Source organism: Canis aureus, chromosome X (genome assembly GCF_053574225.1).
Source record: "Canis aureus isolate CA01 chromosome X, VMU_Caureus_v.1.0, whole genome shotgun sequence".
NCBI lineage: Eukaryota > Metazoa > Chordata > Mammalia > Carnivora > Canidae > Canis > Canis aureus.
The window spans coordinates 42,730,875-42,750,289 of NC_135649.1; the positions used below are offsets into that span (position 1 = coordinate 42,730,875).

At 47.5% G+C, this 19,415-nt stretch overlaps 2 protein-coding genes across 8 annotated transcripts in view; one reads left to right on the plus strand and one right to left on the minus strand.

The window, feature by feature from the left end:
* The window catches only part of MID2 (midline 2), a 201,053-nt gene that overhangs the window by 156,018 nt on the left and 25,620 nt on the right, over positions 1 to 19,415 (minus strand). The window lies entirely within an intron of this gene.
* The window catches only part of TSC22D3 (TSC22 domain family member 3), a 62,669-nt gene continuing 57,975 nt past the window's right edge, over positions 14,722 to 19,415 (plus strand). Inside the window, exons 1-2 of one of the 7 annotated variants that reach the window (XM_077890091.1) lie at positions 14,722 to 14,854; positions 16,454 to 16,879. In XM_077890091.1, coding sequence (XP_077746217.1) covers positions 14,823 to 14,854; positions 16,454 to 16,879 — 458 coding nt within the window. In that variant the 5' untranslated portion in view covers positions 14,722 to 14,822. Of the gene's footprint in view, positions 14,855 to 15,133; positions 15,263 to 15,719; positions 15,737 to 15,758; positions 15,871 to 15,969; positions 15,987 to 16,029; positions 16,210 to 16,453; positions 16,880 to 17,518; positions 17,542 to 19,415 lie in introns of those variants that run through there. The other 6 variants (XM_077890094.1, XM_077890096.1, XM_077890090.1 and 3 more) reach the window with 6 other exon arrangements.

Genomic DNA, 19,415 nt, shown 5'->3' on the forward strand with positions numbered 1-19,415 from the left:
AGGACGGTGTGTGTGTGTGTGTGTGTGTGTGTGTGTGTGTGTGTGTGTGTGTGTTTGGAAGGAGGATGTAGAAATTTCGAGAATGAACCAGACACAGAAAACATGTGCAAGGGCAGAACACAGAGAAAAATAAAATAGAAAACTGAAATAGAAGCCTAAATAAAACCAGGTGCATGGGGATTCCTGGGTGGCTCAGTGGTTTAGCATCTGCCTTAGGCCCAGGGTGTGGTCCTGGAGTCCTGGGATCGAGTCCCACATCGGTCTCCTTGCATGGAAAACTTGCTTCTCCCTCTGCCTGGGTCTCTGCCTCTCTCTCTCTCTCTCTCTCTCTCTCTCTCTCTTGCTCATGAATAAATAAATAAAATCTTTAAAAATAAAAAAAATAAAACCAGGTACAAATGACAGTGCTGTGTAATTCAAAGCAATGACAATTGGGGGGGTGCTTATTTAGATGTCATTTGAAGAGCAGTAGGAAGCCCACTGCCCAAAACCCATCTTCCTGACAGCCTGTCAATGATGGCTGAAAGTCTGTTGCTAGAAACTCATTACTTTGAGTCATTGACAAATTACCCCGTTAAAAAACAAATATCCCTCCCAGATTTCATTTCCTTTTTTAAAAAATCTGGTTACTAGATTGACAGATCAGAGGATGTGATAGTTCTAGTGGATTTCATTTCATCCAGGCATTGGACAAAGTTTCCCATAATTTTCTTGTAGACGAGATGGCAACGTATAGGCTGGACGCTCCAGCTGTTTGTTGAGAGGAGTTTGTAGCTAGTTGAAGAAATAGTTTGTTGTCAAACCAGGAGGGAAGTTCCAGCAGTGAGCCAAAAGGCTCTATTCTTGGCTGTGTCTTATTCAGCTCATTTATGGTATTGACTTACTGTAAACAAGAGCTTTTAAAATGGTCAGAACTGCCTAAAATGGAATGAGCTGCCTTGGGGGACAATGAGCATGAGGCATGGAGACATTCAAGCCAACCTTGGAGAATCCTCTTACAGAATAGTCAAGCAACGGAGAGGCCCCCTTTTCATCAGCATAGTGTATGAATCAAGCATGTAGTTTGAAGTCAAAAGATCTCGGTTCAAATCACAGCTTCACCCCTTACTAGAAATGTGACCTTGGGCAAAGTGCTTTAACCATACTGGTATCAATTTCTACATCTCTAATCCCTGGGGATAAAAATATCTACCTTGCAGCAAATGCTGTGACATTGTTATGTGTAAAAAAATAAAAAGCACCTAGCACAGTGTTTACCTTGTTGTAGATGTTCAATAAATGGCAGGTATAAGACCAATGATGCCATTCTGTGATTCAGTGACTCAGAATAAGATGTATAAAAACCTATCAAATCTTCTAATGACCCAGGCTAGGAGGAACTTTTGAATGGATCTAGGCAGCCTTGAATGATGCTAAATCCAAACTGACAAGGTGATGGATATTACTTAATACATATTAGTGGTTAATTTTAGATTCAACACAAGGTAAAAGGACAGACAGTAAGGGAGATGGGGAAAGAGCACAGGCTTAAGAGCCCTGTTTTAGAATTGGGACTTCATTTTTTCACTCATTTCTTCACTGGAGCACTGTGCTAGATCCCAGGGAAATGTCAAGAACTAAGTGATGCTTCTGCCCTCAAGGAACTCCCAGTCTGGGGAACCAGGGGACTTAAAAGATACATGACAACAAATGTAATTATTTTACTTACAGGAGCACATGCTAGGCCCAGAGGTAGCAACAAAGAAGGGGGGCCGGGAGGGGGGGCTACAGAGCAAAAGAATGGGAGGGGAGAACAGCTTTCTAGAGGACTGATCCTGAAGTCTTTTTTTCCAAAAGATGATCACATTGTATTTATGTTTCAAGTAAGGTACTCAGACTTCTGGAACAAAGTACGAAATGTACAAAAGGCTGGGAAATGGAAGCAGCCAGTTGGTCTCCCACCCCTGTACCCCAGCCACCCAGTTCTCTGAAGAGGCAAATTACTGTTACTAGTTTCTCCTGTAACCATGCTGACCTCCTCCAAGCTCAATTTTGAAAGTTGAATAAGAGTTTGGCTGGAAGACAAGGGGTCATTCTAGGCAGAGAGAACAGTGTGTCCAAAGGCATGGAGGCATAACGGGTTGTTCAGTTTGCTATTATTTGGGCACGAGGATAATGAAAGCATTACAGGTCATGAGGAGGAGATAAGACTGGAAGGGTAGGTAGGGCCAGGTTGTGAAAGCCCTTGTAAGGCATAAGGAGCAGCTGGGACTCTACCAGCGAACAGTGCAGAGTCAAATAAGGCTTGAAGCCGAGAGGAGTGATGTGATGTGATTCACATTGCAGGAAACTAATTCTAGCACCGGTGTGGGGAACAGATTAGAGGGGGAGTAGGCCAAGAGGCAGGGGACTAGTTTAGAAGCTATTTAAATAGTTTAAAGAAAGATGATGTAGAGTCTGGACTGGCATGCTGCAGTAACATAAAGAAGAGACTTAGCGGGCAGCCCCCATGGCCCAGCAGTTTAGCGCCACCTTCGGCCTGGGGTGTGATCCTGGAGACCCGGGATCAAGTCCCACGTCTGGCTCCCTGCACAGAGCCTGCTTCTTCCTCTGCCTGTGTCTCTGCCTCTCTCTCTCTTTCTGTGTGTGTCTATCACGAATACATAAATAAATAAATCTTAAAAAAAAAAAGACTTAGCAAGTCTTGGCCAGTGCTTGAATGGAGAGCCTAGGGTGACTCCCAAGTTTCAGGCCTGCACAACTGTGTGGATAAAGGTCTACATCGCCTGAATGGTGGTAGTGGGGTAGATAGAGGATGGGGGCAGATTTGCATAAGAAAGATGAATTTGGCCAGGTCCCATGAGTTTAGTCACAATTGAGTATTCAGGTTTGGAGCTCACAAGAGAGGTCTGGGGCTATAAATATAGATTAGAGAGTCATCAGCATAGTAGATAAAACCATGGGGATGCATAAGATGATCTAGGGGAAAGGTATAGAATGAGAAAAATCCTAGCAAAGCCCAGCATTTAAGAGATGGCAGAGGAATAGTCTCCCAAGGGGCATAAGAAGAGGTAACCAAGAGGAATGAGGAGACTTAGGAGAGGAACAGCATGACCAAAGTCCAGGAGTAGACACTTTCAAGAGAGGCACGAGGACAGAAGGGGAGTGAGGGGAATCATTTGTTATCTGCCGCAGAGAGCGTTCCGGGAAAATCAAGACTTCAGTATGTTCCTTGGGTTTGGCAATCAGGATGTCATTGGTTTCCTTAACAAGAGCAGTAAGGGTGGTGTTCTGAGGTCAGAACAGCCAGACTGGGTGGGGCAAAAGGCAGGACTGAGTTTTGAGTGGGAGGTGAGGAAATGGAAATGGCAAGTGTAGAGGGCTCACTTTCGAAAAGCTTCTGCCATGATGAAAGGTAAGAAATGGGCTGAGAAAGTCAAGCGTATCTAAATGCTGATGGAAAGCAGCCAATAAAAAGAGAAAGAGTGGTTGAGGATATAGATGAGAAAGGGGACAACCAATGCAGAAAAGTCCCCAAGAGGTGGGAGAGAATGGGCTCTGAAGCATAAATAGATGGATTAGCCTTGAACTGGACAAGCTATGTCTATTCCTCAAAGACAAAAAAAAAAAGGATATTAAGATATTAGGACATGTAGGGCCACAGCTATGTGGCAAGATGGAGTAAGGGCAGGAAAATGAGAGTTAGCATCTAATGGCCTTGATTTGCATAATGGAATAAGTGATGGTTTGGAGGTAGAAATGGTTGAAAGGATGAAGCTTGTCAATGAGTCATTAAAATCCCTCAGGATGGTAGCCAGAGTTGGGGAGACTATAAGTGAGGTGCTGAGGTCCTCACTAAGTGAGACCTGGAGGCAGTAGACAACAGGAAGAAGTATTGGAAGAGGGTAGCTATACCATCCCCTGGCCCGCACAGGACTGGAGAGAACAGAGATCCTCAACCACCAAACTTCCGGAGAGATGGCTTAGTGGATCTTAGGTACTGTATCTGACCCAAACTAGGTGCTCAATACATGTGAAGAGATGTCTTACCTTTTTAATCATCATAAATTTGCACTAGAAGATCACAGGAGGGAAGGGTCCTCATGTACTTGGCACTCGTCAAACCATACAGAGGGTGGCATGTCCATTCATTTTTAGGTGCCTGATTTTTAAGGTACAGCTAGATGAAGGTCAAGAAACCACTGAAGACTGATTAGGAATTGGGCATGTTTAGTCTCACAAAGAGATGGTTAAAAAAGAAGGTATGACAGCCGTCACAAAACATTTGAAGGATTCTTTCTGCTCCATATGGTAAAAGTAAGATTAATGGAGAGGAGTCACAAAGAGAGGACTGCAAGTCCTTTTCAGTACAGTTTTTCATTTATCCAATCATGAAATATGAACTTATCCATCGTATTCAAGTGGAGGCCTAACAAATACCTACCTATAATGGGAGTTATAAAGGCCACACTTGAGAGGGAGAGAGAGAGAGAGAGAGAGAGAGAGAGAGAGAGAGAGAGAGATGGAAAAGCAATCCAGTCATTGTGGGCCGCAGATCATCAAGTTGATTTGTAGACACTGTGAGAGACTATTTCCTGCTTTAGAAAGTAGAGCTTAGCTAGAAGAGAAGGCCCTCCCTGACTTTTGCTATTGGGGAAGAATGAGTCAGAGACTCTAAAAATAGAAGAAAAACTTGAAGAATGCCTCAAAATGATTATAATCAAAATCCTGGGGTGGGGGTGGGGGTGCAGAGGAGAGTAGGTGGCAAGGTAAAGCAAATCACCTTCCAGGAAACAAATTTTACTGGCCTTCTGGAATTGGCAGGAGGACCCCTAGAAAAGCCTTTCCAATAACTGCCTCAAACCAATGCTTGGTATTATTTCAACTATGCAGAAGAAATAAGCCAGGCTGTTTTCTACTGCAGAATAAGGCAGCAGCTCTGAGTAAGGAAATAGAAACAAGCTGGGACCGTAGTGTTACAGAGCTCAGAGTGGCAGAAGATGCTCCTGGGTCTTTAACATTTGTATTTCAGAGTAGTTGAGGGCATGTGGATGGTGTGGTGGGTTAAGCAACTGACTCTCAGTTTTGGCTCAGGTCTTGATCTCAGGGTCCTGAGATTGAGCCCCGGACTGGGCTCTGTACTCAGCGAGGAGTCTGCTTGAGATTCTCCTCACCCTCTGCCCCTCCCTTCTGTTCTCTCTCTCTCTCTCTCAAATACATAAATCAATCTTTAAAAAATAAAAATAAAAGAGCAGTTAAGTGTACACTGAAACAGACTGGCAGACCCAAAGCAGAGACAATGGCCTGGGGCAGCCTACAGGAGAAAAGAGAATCATAAAGTACCTGGGCTCTTATCTGACCTTGTGCCTAGCAAAACTCTTTCCTTCCTCCTTCCTTCCCTCCTCCCCTTCACCTCTCTTGACTGTTCCCTTCTTTATTTCCTTTGTGAGCTAACCAACAACTAATCATGGGCTGATAGACCTTAGGAGCAGTGCTCATGATGTACCTCCTGATAAGGGAAAGAAAAAGGTGGCTGGGTACATACTGTAAAAGCCTGGGTTTGGGGAGTGGGAAACCACTGACTTGCTTTCCCAGCTGTACGAGTAACCTCCATCAAGCTCACTGACCTTTTTGAGCCTCAATCTCCTGGTCTGTAAAATAAAGGTCATTATCATATGTACCCTGGAGTGCTTTTTTGAGGCCAAAATGAGGAGCAGGTATGTGACTCAAGACATAAGAGGAGCCCAGTGAATGGCAGTCATGATTATTGAAAGCCATCAGTTTTGAAGCAAAATTAGAAAGAAAAAAGAACTACTGTGGTGACCCTCTGCAGCCTTGCAAAGTGGTTCAAAAGTATCCCCCGAGAGCCTCCACGAAAGCCTTATCTACCTCATCCAATTCAATTTCCTTGACTCCGGCTCCAGCCAGCAGTCCCGGCTAAAGCATTTCTCATTCCCTTGGATTGTCTTCCTGCTTTGGCTGAATGACCAAGATTTTCAACTTTTTCCTTGCAAATGGACCTCCCTTCTAGTGCATTAAATCTCTCTCTCTCTCTCTCTCTCTCTCTCTCTCACACACACACACACACACACACACACACACACACACAGGGTGGGCTGGCCTGGCAATTAACTACCATTTGTAACAATTTTTTTCTTCTATGGAAGAATGCATGTCACCTTCCAAACAACTGACTTCAGAATGAACTTTGAGATCTCAGCCATCTGTAGGAGTTGGAGGCTGCTTTTATGTCAACATATGGAGAAGTGACAAAGGACTAGATAAACCAGGTCCAGAATTAAAGAGGTGGCTGCAAGGTAAATTAGAAGGCCCCGAGGAGCTGCAAGGAGGGCTAAGAGATCAATCTGAGTGCACAGCATCAATACTCAGGAGGTTAATCCAGGAAGGGAGATATGCATCGGGAAGGATATTAAAAAGCAACAGCAACAACAACACAAACCATTTTTCTATGATATTAGGTCAGGGGCCCCTAATCAGTAGCTTGGAATCTACAAACGACGTCAAAGCCTTACAAATTATCTCGGCAAGATAGTTGGCCCCCTCCTGCCCTGTTCTCTGCAATGTGCCTGGGGTTCTCAGCTCAGAGAGGAAGGCAGAAAGCAGCTCCCCCACCCCGACACTCTGACAGGCAGTCCCCAGGTTGCTTCAGCTTTCCTCTACCCTTAACCCCCCTCTTGCCAGAGTTGATGGAAAGACTCAGGAAGAGCACCTGGGTGGCTCAGTGGTTGAGCGGCTGCCTTTGGCTCAGGTCATCGTGATCCCAGGGTCCTAGAATCGAGTCCCACATCAGGCTCCCAGCAAGGAGCCTGCTTCTCCCTTTGCCTATGTCTCTGCCTCTCTCTGTGTGTCTGTCATGAATAAATAAATAAAATCTAAAAAAAAAAAAGCTTCAGGGGACGCCTGGGTGGCTCAGTGGTTGAGCGCCTGCCTTTGGCTCAAGGCGTGATCCCAGGGTCCTGGAATCGAGTCCCACATCAGGCTTCCTGCAGGGAGCCTGCTTCTCCCTCTGCCTGTGTCTCTGCCTCTCTGTGTGTGTGTGTGTCTCTCATGAATAAATAAATAAAATCTTAAAAAGAAAAAAAAAAGCTCCAGGAAAGTACAACACAGGTTTACCTTACAAAAAGGCAGAGGAGTCCTGTATTGGGCAAAATGAAACGACTGCTAAAAATGGGGTCCCTGGACTGGAGGGGTGAAAAGCTAGTTCACAAAGACATAGAAAAAGCAAAGGACTTGGGGGAGTGGGCGGCTGGGCGGACTCTTGATTTTGGCTCAGGTCATGATCTCAGGGCCCTGAGACATCCCTGCGTGGGCTCCCAGGTCAGATAGCGAGCCTGGTTTCTCCTTCTTGCTCTCTGTCTGTCCCTGCCCCTGCATATTCTCCTTCTCTCTCTCTCTCTCTCTCTCTCTCTCTCCTTCTCTCTCTCTCTCTCCTTCTCTCTCTCTCCCCAATGAATGAATAAATAAATCTTTAAAACAAGGAAAAGCAGAGGACTTTTGTGCCTTCTTACTGAAGTCTTCAGTAAGAAGATCAATTATATATCTGGGGCACTCTAGGGCAGCAAGCTAGCAATCTCCAATATCCACTATTTACAAATGCCCATTAGAAGCAAAGCCCATGATGCTTTGCAAAAACCATTTGCCCTGGTTTCCCTAGGGAAAAGTGTTTCCCTAATCAGGGCAAAAGGGGAGGGGGGAGTGATTGCCAGCTGCTGGTGAGGAAGCAGTTGCTCATGGTTTTTGTGGGGAAGTGGGGTTGGACTGAGGAACATACTTGTGGACTATGTACACTCTACCCTCTGATCCAAAACAATGAAAGTGCCCAAAACACATGGGGAAAGCTTTTGATTCACTTCTACCGGTGGTCTTCAGCAATACAAGGGCTTCACTAATCAGAAAACTAGAGACTCTTTACTATACAGAAAATATTTTCTGAGGACCCAGGATTTTGTTCCACTTTTTCTATCATCAGCTCTGCTAGGTTCTATATGCCTTTGGAAACTACAATGTGAGTACTCCACGTGGCTGGTGATGGTGGCAGTGGTGGTTGGGCTGGTGGGTCTTAGGAAGAAAAGCTTCCAAGGAAAAGCTCAGAATATAAGTCTATGCTTGGACACATCATATCTGAAATAATGTAATGGGACAAACTGCTGAGTCAGATAACCCAGAAGATCAGAGACAAAAGATTCCATCTCAGTCCAATAGAACCCCAACATAATAAAACCACTACCAACAACACTATCAACCACCACCATGTACGGTGCACTTAATTAGGTGCCTGGCACTATCTTTAGTACTCTACATGCATTATCTCATTTATTCCTCAGAGCAAGCACAGATTGTCATTCAAATTTGTTTGAAAGGATCAGGAAGGTAATAATGATATCTACTATTTATTGAACTCTTACTATGTGCTGGGCACTAAGTGTTTTAAATCCAGTATTGCATTAGGCAAATGCTTACTAGGCACTAGAAAATGGGCCCAGCCTTCTTCATTTATCTTTAAGTCTCAATTCAGGCATCACCTCTTCTAGGAAGCCTTCCTTGACCTTTCCAATCTGGCTTAGGTATGCCCACTCTATGTTCCTTCCATCACCACCCTGGGCTTCCATTTATCACACCTTTTATCTCAGAATTCTCTCTCTCATTCTCTCTCTCAGCTCCAGAAGAAAACACTGTAGATATTAGGATGCAATAATATATGGCCTCCATGAAGCAGTTCTATAAGGAGGGAGGCTAAGGGGCACTTGGGTGGCTCAGTCAGTTAAGCGTCTGTCTTTGGCTCAGGTCATGATCAAGCCCCACATCAGGCTCCATGCTCAGCAGTCTGTTTTTTCCTCTCCCTCTGCTCCTCCCCCCTGCTCATACTGTCTCTCTCAAATAAATAACTAAAATATTTTTTAAAATAATACCTAGAAAAATTAGATATTCTTGAGTGCCAGGGATTTATATTACTACTACTTTTTAAACAAATATTAAAATGGTAACTATTAATTGAGCTCTAAAATGGAAGAGTAAAGTGGCCCTCAAGTGAGATTAAGAAACCTGATAGAAGTACCCATTCACACATCCTCTATACAAATTCTTCTCACTCATTTACAACTATATTCTAGCATCCTACACACACAATACCCACACACAGGCAAAACTCCAGATAGAAGTAAATATACAATCACAAAGACTCAAATATCCTAAATCTGTAGGATCTTAGTCTTGTTTTCTTGTTAACTCTCTCCCATTCAAATCATTTCTTAGTTCATTCTCCTTCATACTTGCATATAAAGTTGCCATCCTTTTTGCATATAAAAAAAAAAAACAAAAGTAAGAAGGGATGGACATTGAGCTCATCCGGTTCAGCTCCCTATCTGCAGACTAGAGGTGGCTATTTGAGATCTCTGTCTAACTTCTACTTGGTGATCCTTAAGGACCCTTGAAAAATTTCCCCACTTTCTCATCTCTGTATTTTATTTCCTCTTGGTCAATCAACAAGTATTTATTGAGCATCAACCATGCCTAAGCACTGTGCTAAGAAAATTTGTGGTTGGGAACATAACAGCTCCTAAACCTGGCTGTCTATAAAAATCACCTGGATGTCTGGGTGACTCACTTGGTTAGGCATCAGGCTCTTGCTTTTGGCTTAGGTCATGATCGCAGGGTTGTGAGATTGAGCCCCGCAAAGGGCTCTGCGCTGAGTGTGGAGCCTGCTTAAGATTCTCTCTCTCTCTCTCTCTCTCTCTCTCTTTGCCCCTTCCCGCCCCCTCCCTAAAAAACAAAACAAAACATCTGGGGACCTATTAAAATTATAAATCCCTGGTCCCCTCTCCAGACGTACTGGATCTGAATCCTTGTGGTTGGGATCTGTAATGGGCCATATGGTGTCCTTCCTCCAATCCAATATGCTGATGTCCTAACCCCCCAATACCTCAGAATGTGACATATTTGGAGGTGGGGGTCTTCAAAGAGGTAATTAAATTAAAATGAGTTCATTAAGGTGAGCCCTAGTCCAGTATGACTGATGTCCTTGTAAAACAAGGAAATGTGGATACAGACACATATTAGAGGAAAGACCATGCAAAGACACAGGGAGAAGATGGCCATATATAAGGCAAGGAGAGAGGCCTCACAACACCGTGATCTCAGACTTCCAACCTCTAGAACCGTAAGAGAATACGGTTCCACTTGCCAGCTGTGTAACCTTGGAAAATTCATTCCATCTCTCTCGGAGCTATAAAACAAGGCTACCTCGTAGGCTTGCTATGAAAGATAAATGGAAAATGGTTGTAAAAACCCAGAACAATAGCTCGCATATAGTAAAGGCTCATTCATGTTAGCTACTGTTTTAATATTATGAGGTGGTTGTTCTAGAACAAGGATTCCTAAAAATTCAGAGGATAAATGAACTTCAATGGGAAATGTTACATCTCTCTTTTCACTAGCCCCTAACTAAAATTCAGAACCCCTTCCATTACAAATGCAGAGGACAGACCACAGTAGTATTAGCCGCACATGTGATCTTGTCACTGGTGGAAATCACCATTTTAGGTCACATTACTGTGATTACAGGTGTCTTTAGATCGTTTTTACACTCATCATTACTTTGGAGTTGCCATGATTATCATAGCTGCATCTAGATCTTGGTATTTACTACATTAATAACAAGCACTTATATAACCATATCACAACTTTCTGTTTTTAATCTTTGGATAATGGCATAACAATATAATTTATTTCCTTTGTAACCCTACCTATTCTATGTATCCAAAAACACTGTTATGAGAAGGGGTCCATAGGCTTCACTATACTGCCAAAGGGGTCTTTGGGACAAAAAGTTTAAGAAACTCTGATCCTTTTAAGACCGTTGCCAGCTATAACAATCTATAAATCTGTGTTGAGCAATTGTGCAAAGTTTCGGGAAGGATAATCTGCTTTCCCCAATGAAGAGGTTAGCAAAATTGAATTTCGAGGGTAGAGAAATGGCATTGCCTGAAAATCATTACTTGTGTGCTTTAACTTGAACCTAGCTAGAATGTAAATGCCTAGATATGTTGGATAATCTCTTTGTGCCTTGGTTTCCCTATCTCTTAAGTGAGGATGATGGTAGTATCTAATTCACAGGATCCTTGTGATGAATGAAACTGGATGGTGTCACGTAAAGCACTTAGCATGCTACCTGGCACATGGAAGGTGATCAAAGATTCAGCTGTTATACTATTCAATATTATACCAGATTTGCAAGTATCCTTCCTAGCTCTCCACAGTACAAATGTAAATCTTTAAATACATTATGAAATCATTGATTGGGATGCCTGGGTGGCTCAGTAGTTGAGCGTCTGCCTTCCACTCAGGGCATGATCCTGGGGTTCCAGGATCAAGTCCCATGTCGGGCTCCTGCAGGGAGCCTGCTTCTCCCTCTGCCTGTGTATCTGCTTCTCTATGTGTGTGTGTCTCTCATGAATAAATAAAATCTTAAAAAGCAAATAATGTATTGTCTTTTTTCCAGTATGCAATCTTCTGAACAACAGCTGTTATACTTTGGAAATGTTTGATAAACCTGTCATTACAAAGTTACCTAATTGTTGAGGGCACAAGCTTCCAAGTCAGAAAGCTATGGGTTCAAATTTGAATGCCTGACTTACTACTTACGTGACCTGAGAGCTTTAACTTTCCCAAGCCCATTTCATCACTGGAACTATAGTACCTGCTGCACAGGGTAAGGATTAAATGAGATAATATATGTAAAGTACCTGGCACATAGCAGGGACTTAAGAAATGATATCTATCCTTTTTTAAAAAATATTTTCTTTTTTTATTTATCTTAGATTGTGTGTGTGCAAGCAAGGAAGGAGCAGAGGGGGAGGAGGAGCAGAGAGGAAAGTAGAGGGAAAGAATCTCAAGCAGACTCTGCACTGAACATGGAGCCAGACTTGGGGCTCCTTCTCATGACCCTGAGACCACAACCTGATCTGCAACCAACAATCAGATGCTTGACTAACAGAACCACCCAGGTACACTCTATACTTTAGTTGCCAAATGCATGGAAAACTTGAGAAGTGAGAGGATCTCCTTCATGTTTCACATGAGCCCTTCTAAGACCTAGTCCCTCCTCCTTTTCCAGCCTGGACTCTCACTAGTCCATCTCTCATCTTGTTCTCCCACAACACCAACCTGCTTTGTAATCCACACCCAGCCCCCAGCATATCTGCTGCCCTCCCCTCTGGGACTCTTTCTCTGCTCTCTCCATCGAGATTGTCCCTCTCTTCTTCCAGAGCTGACATCGTCTCCATGTTCCCACAGCACTTGCTCCCACCACACACCAGGCCTCCATTATCACTGCCCATTTGTCCTGTTTTTGTGTGTTGATGTATCTGTTTTGCCAGTGAAGCTGTGAGTCCTTCGAGGGCCTGGGCCATGTCTTCTTTACCTCTGAATCTCCACTAATACCATACCTGGCACAGGGCAAGTGCAGAGTAAGTGACTCTTGAATGACCTCATCTGAGAAGGAGACGCCTATTTTATATTCCCGTTTTTTAATTTTTAATTCATGAGAGACACAGAGAGAGAGAGGCAGAGACACAGGCAGAGGGAGAGGCAGGCTCCCTGTGGGGAGCCCGATGCAGGACTGAATCCCAGGACCCCTGAGCCGAAGGCAGACAATCAACCACTGAGACACCCAGGTGTCCCTATATTCCCTTTCTGCTCCACCCAGAAAGCCACCACCAGCTCCATGCAGAAGTGGGATCCCCTGGGTGGCGCAGCGGTTTGGCGCCTGCCTTTGGCCCAGGGCGCGATCCTGGAGACCCGGGATCGAATCCCACATCGGGCTCCCGGTGCATGGAGCCTGTTCCTCCCTCTGCCTGTGTCTCTGCCGCTCTCTCTCTCTCTCTCTGTGACTATCTTAAATAAATAAAAAAATTAAAAAAAAAAAAAAGAAGTGGGATCCCCTCTCCACTCACTGGGTTTATGCAGAAGCATTTTGCAGCTTAGAGTGTCTCCATGGAACACAGTATCTGTGAGCAAAGAGAGGCTTCAAAGAGAGGAGCTAAGGAGGCCCTGCCCAGTTCAGCCTTCCCATAGAGGTATACTATATATCAATACAAGCTGGACTTGTATGGAAACACACAGTAGCTTTCTGACTCTATCTCTGAACTATCTGGATTTTTCTCTAAGTTATATTTGTTCTTGATCAGCCTGGATATAGTATGTAAAGCTACACTGAATTATTAACAACACTGCTTGAAAGCAAGGACTACAACAAGGGAAATGTCAAGGGGACAAAATCTTGGGTTTAATGGTGCCAAATGCCAAGAAGGAAATACTTCCACTAGGGCCTTGTCTCAAGGTTACACACAAAGATAAGAGGACTTGGGACGCCTGTGGCTCAGTGGTTGAGTGCTTCCCTTTGGCCCAGGGCATGATCCTGGGGTCCTGGAATCGAGTCCTGCATTGGGCTCCCTGCATGGAGCCTGCTTCTCTCTCTGCCTGTGTCTCTGCCTCTCTCTCTCTCTTTCTCTGTGTGTGTGTGTGTGTGTGTCTCTGTCTCTCATGAATAAATAAATAAAATCTTTTAAAAAGAAAGATAAGAGGACTCAGGCAAATATAGAAGCAAAGGGCTCCAGCAATTCTCAAAACACAATTTAAGTAAACATTTATGGAGCTAATATATTTTGTTATAATGTTTAACATAAAATAATTATAAACAAGAGGGAAATCACAAAACACTGTAATTAAAAAACAATTCAGTAGGCTATAAGTCTGCACAATGCATATGAAATTTCATATTCAACTACCTCCTCTGGCTTTTACCCAAGAACATGAAAAAAGAGAGAGAGACAGATAAGACAAGGAACAAGGGGAAATTAACTCATCTAAAGAATCTGCTTTTGAGAGACTAAACTGAATCCTCAGTAGTCTGTGAGAGCACAGGGACCATGGTCTCAGTTCTGCCGCTCTGGTCAGTGACTTCCCAAAGCGTCTGATCTTGGGATCTTGCCGGGAGCCAGGGATACAGCTTATTTCTGGTTTTCTGGTCCCTACAGCAGAGAAGGCACTGTCTTGTCTCCATTTCCGCAAGTTGCAGGGGCCCCATTTAAGACCCACAGGGCCCTGGGAACAGGAGTTATATTTGGCTGCCCTTTGCTCCTCATCACAGAGCTGCTGCTGGTGGCACCCAGAGGGAACTTCAAATGTACGGAAGTCCAATCAGCAGGGACTCACTAGAAAAAGGGTGGCTCTGGCCCTGACTGGTGTCCAGGTGTACAGACCAATCATGGGGGGGTAGGGCTTTGTGGGTAAAGGACAAGCCTCGGTTTTCCTCCTGCTCTGAGAACCAATGCAGTGTGGATTCCACTAGGAGGCATCTCTGTGGTCTCCCAAACACTGAACTCCGGGATAGAGGCAGGGAACGTTCCAGGTCCGAGACACAAGATGGCAGTATACACTGCTCTATGGCGAGGGCCACGGGCTCGTGGGAGGGAAAAAAAAAAAAAAAGGCAAGCCGGAGGGGGGTGGGGAGTGCCAATTGAAACTGTGAAAATTGAACATCCCGAATATTTTGAATCATTTTTTTCCCCCAGGAACCTATAATCATCGAATCCTGCACATTCCGTAATGGTCTGAGCCTCCCATTCCCGAGCCACCCGGTGAAAGCCTACCACTTGCGCACCCGGCGGGTCCTCGCATTTCACAAAGCCGGGGTAGGACCGGAGGAACCAGCCTGCTTTGCTCTCGGCGGGTCTGACCTTTCACCTTTCCTCAGCCCCAGAACCACCCTCTCCGGGGAGCCAAAGCACCCCGCGCCGCCCGCAGTTTCACGCCATCCCCCGTGTATGAGAGTTCCCTCACCACAGCTCTTGAAGGGGTGAGGGCAGACACCGACGAAAGTGGCAGGCGGGGACCGGGATAAGGGGGAAGCAAGCCTGGGAAAGTAGAGGACGATAAACGACGTGAGGGGTAAAGGGGTAGAGGGATAGACCCCACGAGAGAGCGTGAGGGGGGGGTGTGGGGGTGTGGAGGCCAGGGGCAGCGCGAAGGGTAAAAATAGAATGGGGTAGAATGCAAGGAAGGGGAAAAGAAAACGAGGGAAAAGGAGAAGGGATGGGGGAGAAGGCGGGGGAAACGAGGAAATGAAGAGGAGAAAAATAAATAAGGGAAGATGTGGGGGGGCAAGAAAGAAATGGAAGAGGGGCGGAAACGGGTCACAAAAGAAACACGTTAAAGAAGGAAAATGAAAGAAAGGGAAAAGAGTGGAGAAGCGCCGAGAGAGACGGTAGGGCAAATGGAAAAGCGAGCCCAGGGAGGGAGAAGGGGCAAGGCAGCGGCAAGCCGGCCGGGGAGCTGGCATTCCCGGAAGCCAGGGCAGAGATCGTCTCCGAAGGGGTTCAGGGAAGAGAGGCGAGAGCGAGTGGGGGGGAGAGGGCGAGATCAGTGAGAAGGGGACAGAACCGAGGCGAGTTTGAGCGTGCTTCCGTGAGTTTTGTTGAAGGCATTCCCCGGGCGCTCCTAGAGCGTGCCCGGCACTCTCGGACTCCCTGCGGGGGGCAACCGTTCTCTCCGCATACCGCCCCCCACCCCCAGCCGAAACCGGCTTGTAGACGGCCGGCGGTTTGAGGCAGCCACGAGACGGGCTCACGCGGGCAGCGTCTCTCCTGCAGGGGACCCGTCCTCCGTGGGACGCGCAACATCTGCCCTCCCGCGGAGCTTGGAGAGCAGGGCGCGGTAGCGTCCCCCCGGCCCGCCGCGGGTAGATTTCTGACGGCGAATGCACCCGCAGCGGCCAGAGAGCCCAAGCGGAGGCTCGTGGCGCGCGGACGGGAGGGGGAGAGCCAGGTCCGGCCCCCGGGAGCGCGGGCTAGGAGGGTGCGAGCGGCGGTGCGGGTGCGAGGGCTCGAGGGTTCTGAGGGGGAGGGGCGGCGGTGGGGGTGGGGGCAGGACCCAACCCGCAGCGGGAGCCGGCGGCCGCCTGGGGAGCTGCGGGGGAGCGGCCCCCTGGGGTAATTTACATGCTGTCACAGCCCCGTGCTGACTCCTGGGCGTGCAGCTAGCTCCCTCGCTCACTCGCTCTCGGCTCCTGCCACCGCGCAGCCGGCACAGCCCAGGGGAGCCCGAGAGCGGGAGAGCTAGCGAGCCGGAGAGGGAGGGAGCAAAGGAGTGAGGGAGCGAGGGCGCGCCCCGGCTCTCCCTCTGCCCTGCTGCCCGCTCTTCCCGCTGCCACAGGTCCGCGGAGCCCCACTGACACTTGGGAAACTTGGAACTGCGCTAGAGCCGCGTGTGGCACCTACGGGCCGGGGGTGGGGGGTGGGCAGCCCCAGCCTCTAGAGGAGGAGGAGGAAGTGAGCCCGAAGGATCCGCTCAGAGCTGTTTGTCCAGCTGTTTCTATTCGCACCCAGAGCAGCCCAGCCAGGAGGGGCCAAGCCGAGGGTGGCTGGCTTTAGGCACTAATTTTCAACTCTTCTCACAGCTTGTGTTTTCCAGACACCCTGGAGTCCCCTCAGGCCAGCCCGGCAGGCGCGCACCTGCCAGCCAACCCTGACCTGGAGGGCCAAGGGGCCCCTGAGCCAGAGAAGATGGATCAGCCCAAGACCGACTGCCGCTCACCTGTTGGCCTCGACTGCTGTAACTGCTGCCTGGACCTGGCCCACAAGAGCGGGCTCCAGCGCGAGAGCAGCGGAGAGAACAACAACCCAGGCAGCCCTACCGTAAGCAACTTTCGGCAGCTGCAGGAGAAGCTCATCTTCGAGAACCTCAACACCGACAAGCTCAACAGCATAATGCGGCAGGATTCGCTAGAGCCGGTGCTGCGGGACCCCTGCTACCTGATCAATGAGGGCATCTGCAATCGCAACATCGACCAGACCATGCTCTCAATCCTGCTCTTCTTCCACAGGTGGGTGCCTGGGCAGATGGGTGGGCACGCCTTCCCAGCTGGCGCCGTCTTCTGCCGGACCCTCACCTCTGACCGGAAGGGCGACCGGGATGTTCACTGGGTGGAGGTAGGAGGTGGGCATTGAGGAGGCGGGGCTCCTGGCTGCCGCTGCGACCTGACTCAGACCCTTAGGCTACCTGGAGTCTGATAGGGCTGAGGATGGTCCGGCAGGTGGCAGCCCTATTTTGAAGGGTCCCCGTGGAGACTTGCCTAGGGGAGTGCTGGAGGGAGGTGGACAGAGCCCTAGATAAGTTTGGCGGTAGCCGGCGACGCCCCCTCGTCAAATACCCACGTTTCCACCGCCGTTTTGGAGATTCTGCCGCAGGATGCTCCCAGGATCCGTCCCACCCTTCTCAGAAGCTCATTTCTAAAATGCAAACTCGGGTTGAAATTGCAAGGGCTTTTAAATTACCGAGTGGCCCCGACTGACATCGATGGCAAGCAAACTGTCAAGACAAATTAAGCTGCTGTTGGTGTGGGGGAGGGTGAAGAATAAGAAAAATTAGGCATCTGTGAGACTTTTTTGCGACTCTGGATGGGGATACACCCCCACCTCCGTGGATCGCAGCCTTCAATTTCCAGTGATGACTAAAGGCAGCCCCAGAGGGAGCATCCTAACACAGGTGGGTAATTGAACACATGTCCGCGCAGGCCTGTGTTGAAGTGCAGGTCAGACTTTTTTTAGACATCCTGCTGAAGAGCAAGGAAGGAAGGTGGAGAGGAGAACCAATGGGAAGACACAGGGTGGCTGCTGTCCTCCAGTCTGAGACACTCTGGTAAGAGCCAGTCCTGGTAGCAGAGAGACAACTGAGGCAGCGGAAGCAGGAAACCCAGCCCCGGGCTTGGTGTTCTTAGAACCATCACCACAGGACACTGGATGGAGTATGGGGGATGTGCATGTGTCTATGCCCCTGTGTGTAAGCACACGTATATAGGGGTGGATCTTATTCTCGCTCAACAACAAAGGTTATGTAAGAGAAGGAGAACCCTGCTGTGGGAGACCAGGGTTGTGGTACAAGATATGGCTCTACCTCAGTGTGTGAACCTGAGCAAGTTCCCTGATCTCTCTGGTCTCTTGAGGTTCCTTGTAGTTTTGAGAGTCCAGATCTTGGGCAGGTGGTGTGTTGAGCCAAGGTAATGAGAAATTTTGAGCACCCACAGAATATTGAATCATTGAGTGGCTTTTCGGTGGAGCACACGTAAGAAATTTTCAAAGCAATCCTATTGGCAGGAACTACCCTCCCTTGGTGCTAAGACCAGGTTTGCCTCCTCAGCTGCAAGCAGTGCTGCAGACTTGGTTAGTATTGTCATAACAAGTTGTATTTCTCAGGCATTTTCCAGGCCATCAGAGCCCTTTCTTTTATTGTTTCACATGAGGCATCAATTGTCTGCAAGAAACCAGGCCATACGGAACAGGTTTCGAGGGAATCTTCGTTTCTGGTGAAAGATTACTGCAAGTGTATTCACACCACAGGCGCCCCACAGCCCTGCCCAGTTAAAGCTCTAACAGGCTCTTAATAATCCTCCGCTGCTCCATAGGAGAGTGGTGGTGGGGGAGGGAAACACCAGGAAAGAGCACCTGTAGGTTTTGGACTCTTTCAACTGGGAGAAAAGCTGCCCCCGAAATTGGCCTTATTAAAGTATAAGAGGGGATGTTTCCTGGGCCCTGGCTCCTAGGTTCAGAGCCTAGGAGGGTCAGACCTAGATGAGTGAGGTGTAAGGCTGAGAGCCTGAAATTAGTGTTGCCTTGTGCCATGCCTTGGGATGCTTTCTGGTTGTCTGGGTTTCTGGAATGGAAAAACCTCCTTTGTCGCATACTCCATGGACTCCTGTCTGTTGACGCTTGGTTCTTGGGAAAGCCTGGAAATGCTATGGGTTGGGCTTGGAGGTGCTGAGGGAGCCGGGAAAATGGTTGAGGAGGTGTACCTGTGTACCATGCCTCCTGGAAGGAGAGCAACTCAGTGTCCCAAACAGCTGAGCATCAAACCTGCAAGCCCTTAGACTTCCGTGAGGCTGGAGAGTGACAGGGTCCTGTGGTCACAGCCCTAGAGTTCTAGCAGGATGAAGCATTGTCTCATTTGCCTTGACCTTTCCTGGGCCCTTAGAGGTTGGAGATTCTGAATGTGGTTTAGGTTTTGCCCAGAATGACATGCTCCGTAGCAAAGTAAGAGACAATTAATGCTGGTCATGGGATTTCTCCAGTATCTGAGCTGGACAGCCTTCTCCAAAGTGAAAATTTCTTCTTCCTTACTTCATTTATTCCCTGGGCATCTGTCTTCAAAACTCAGCCATCATTTTTTACTTCTGTTCCATTTAATTATTGGACCTTTCAAATTCCCGCCTGGACGTCTTTTCCTTTAGTTTGGCTACTTTCAAGGCTGCCTCTCCTGCAGCCCACTCCCCGGCTTCCAGGGCTCCTATATCCTGGGGAGGAAGGGCGGGGCACATTACTCACATTTACCTGGTTTGTCTGCTTTGATTGGCCCCTGATTCCTGG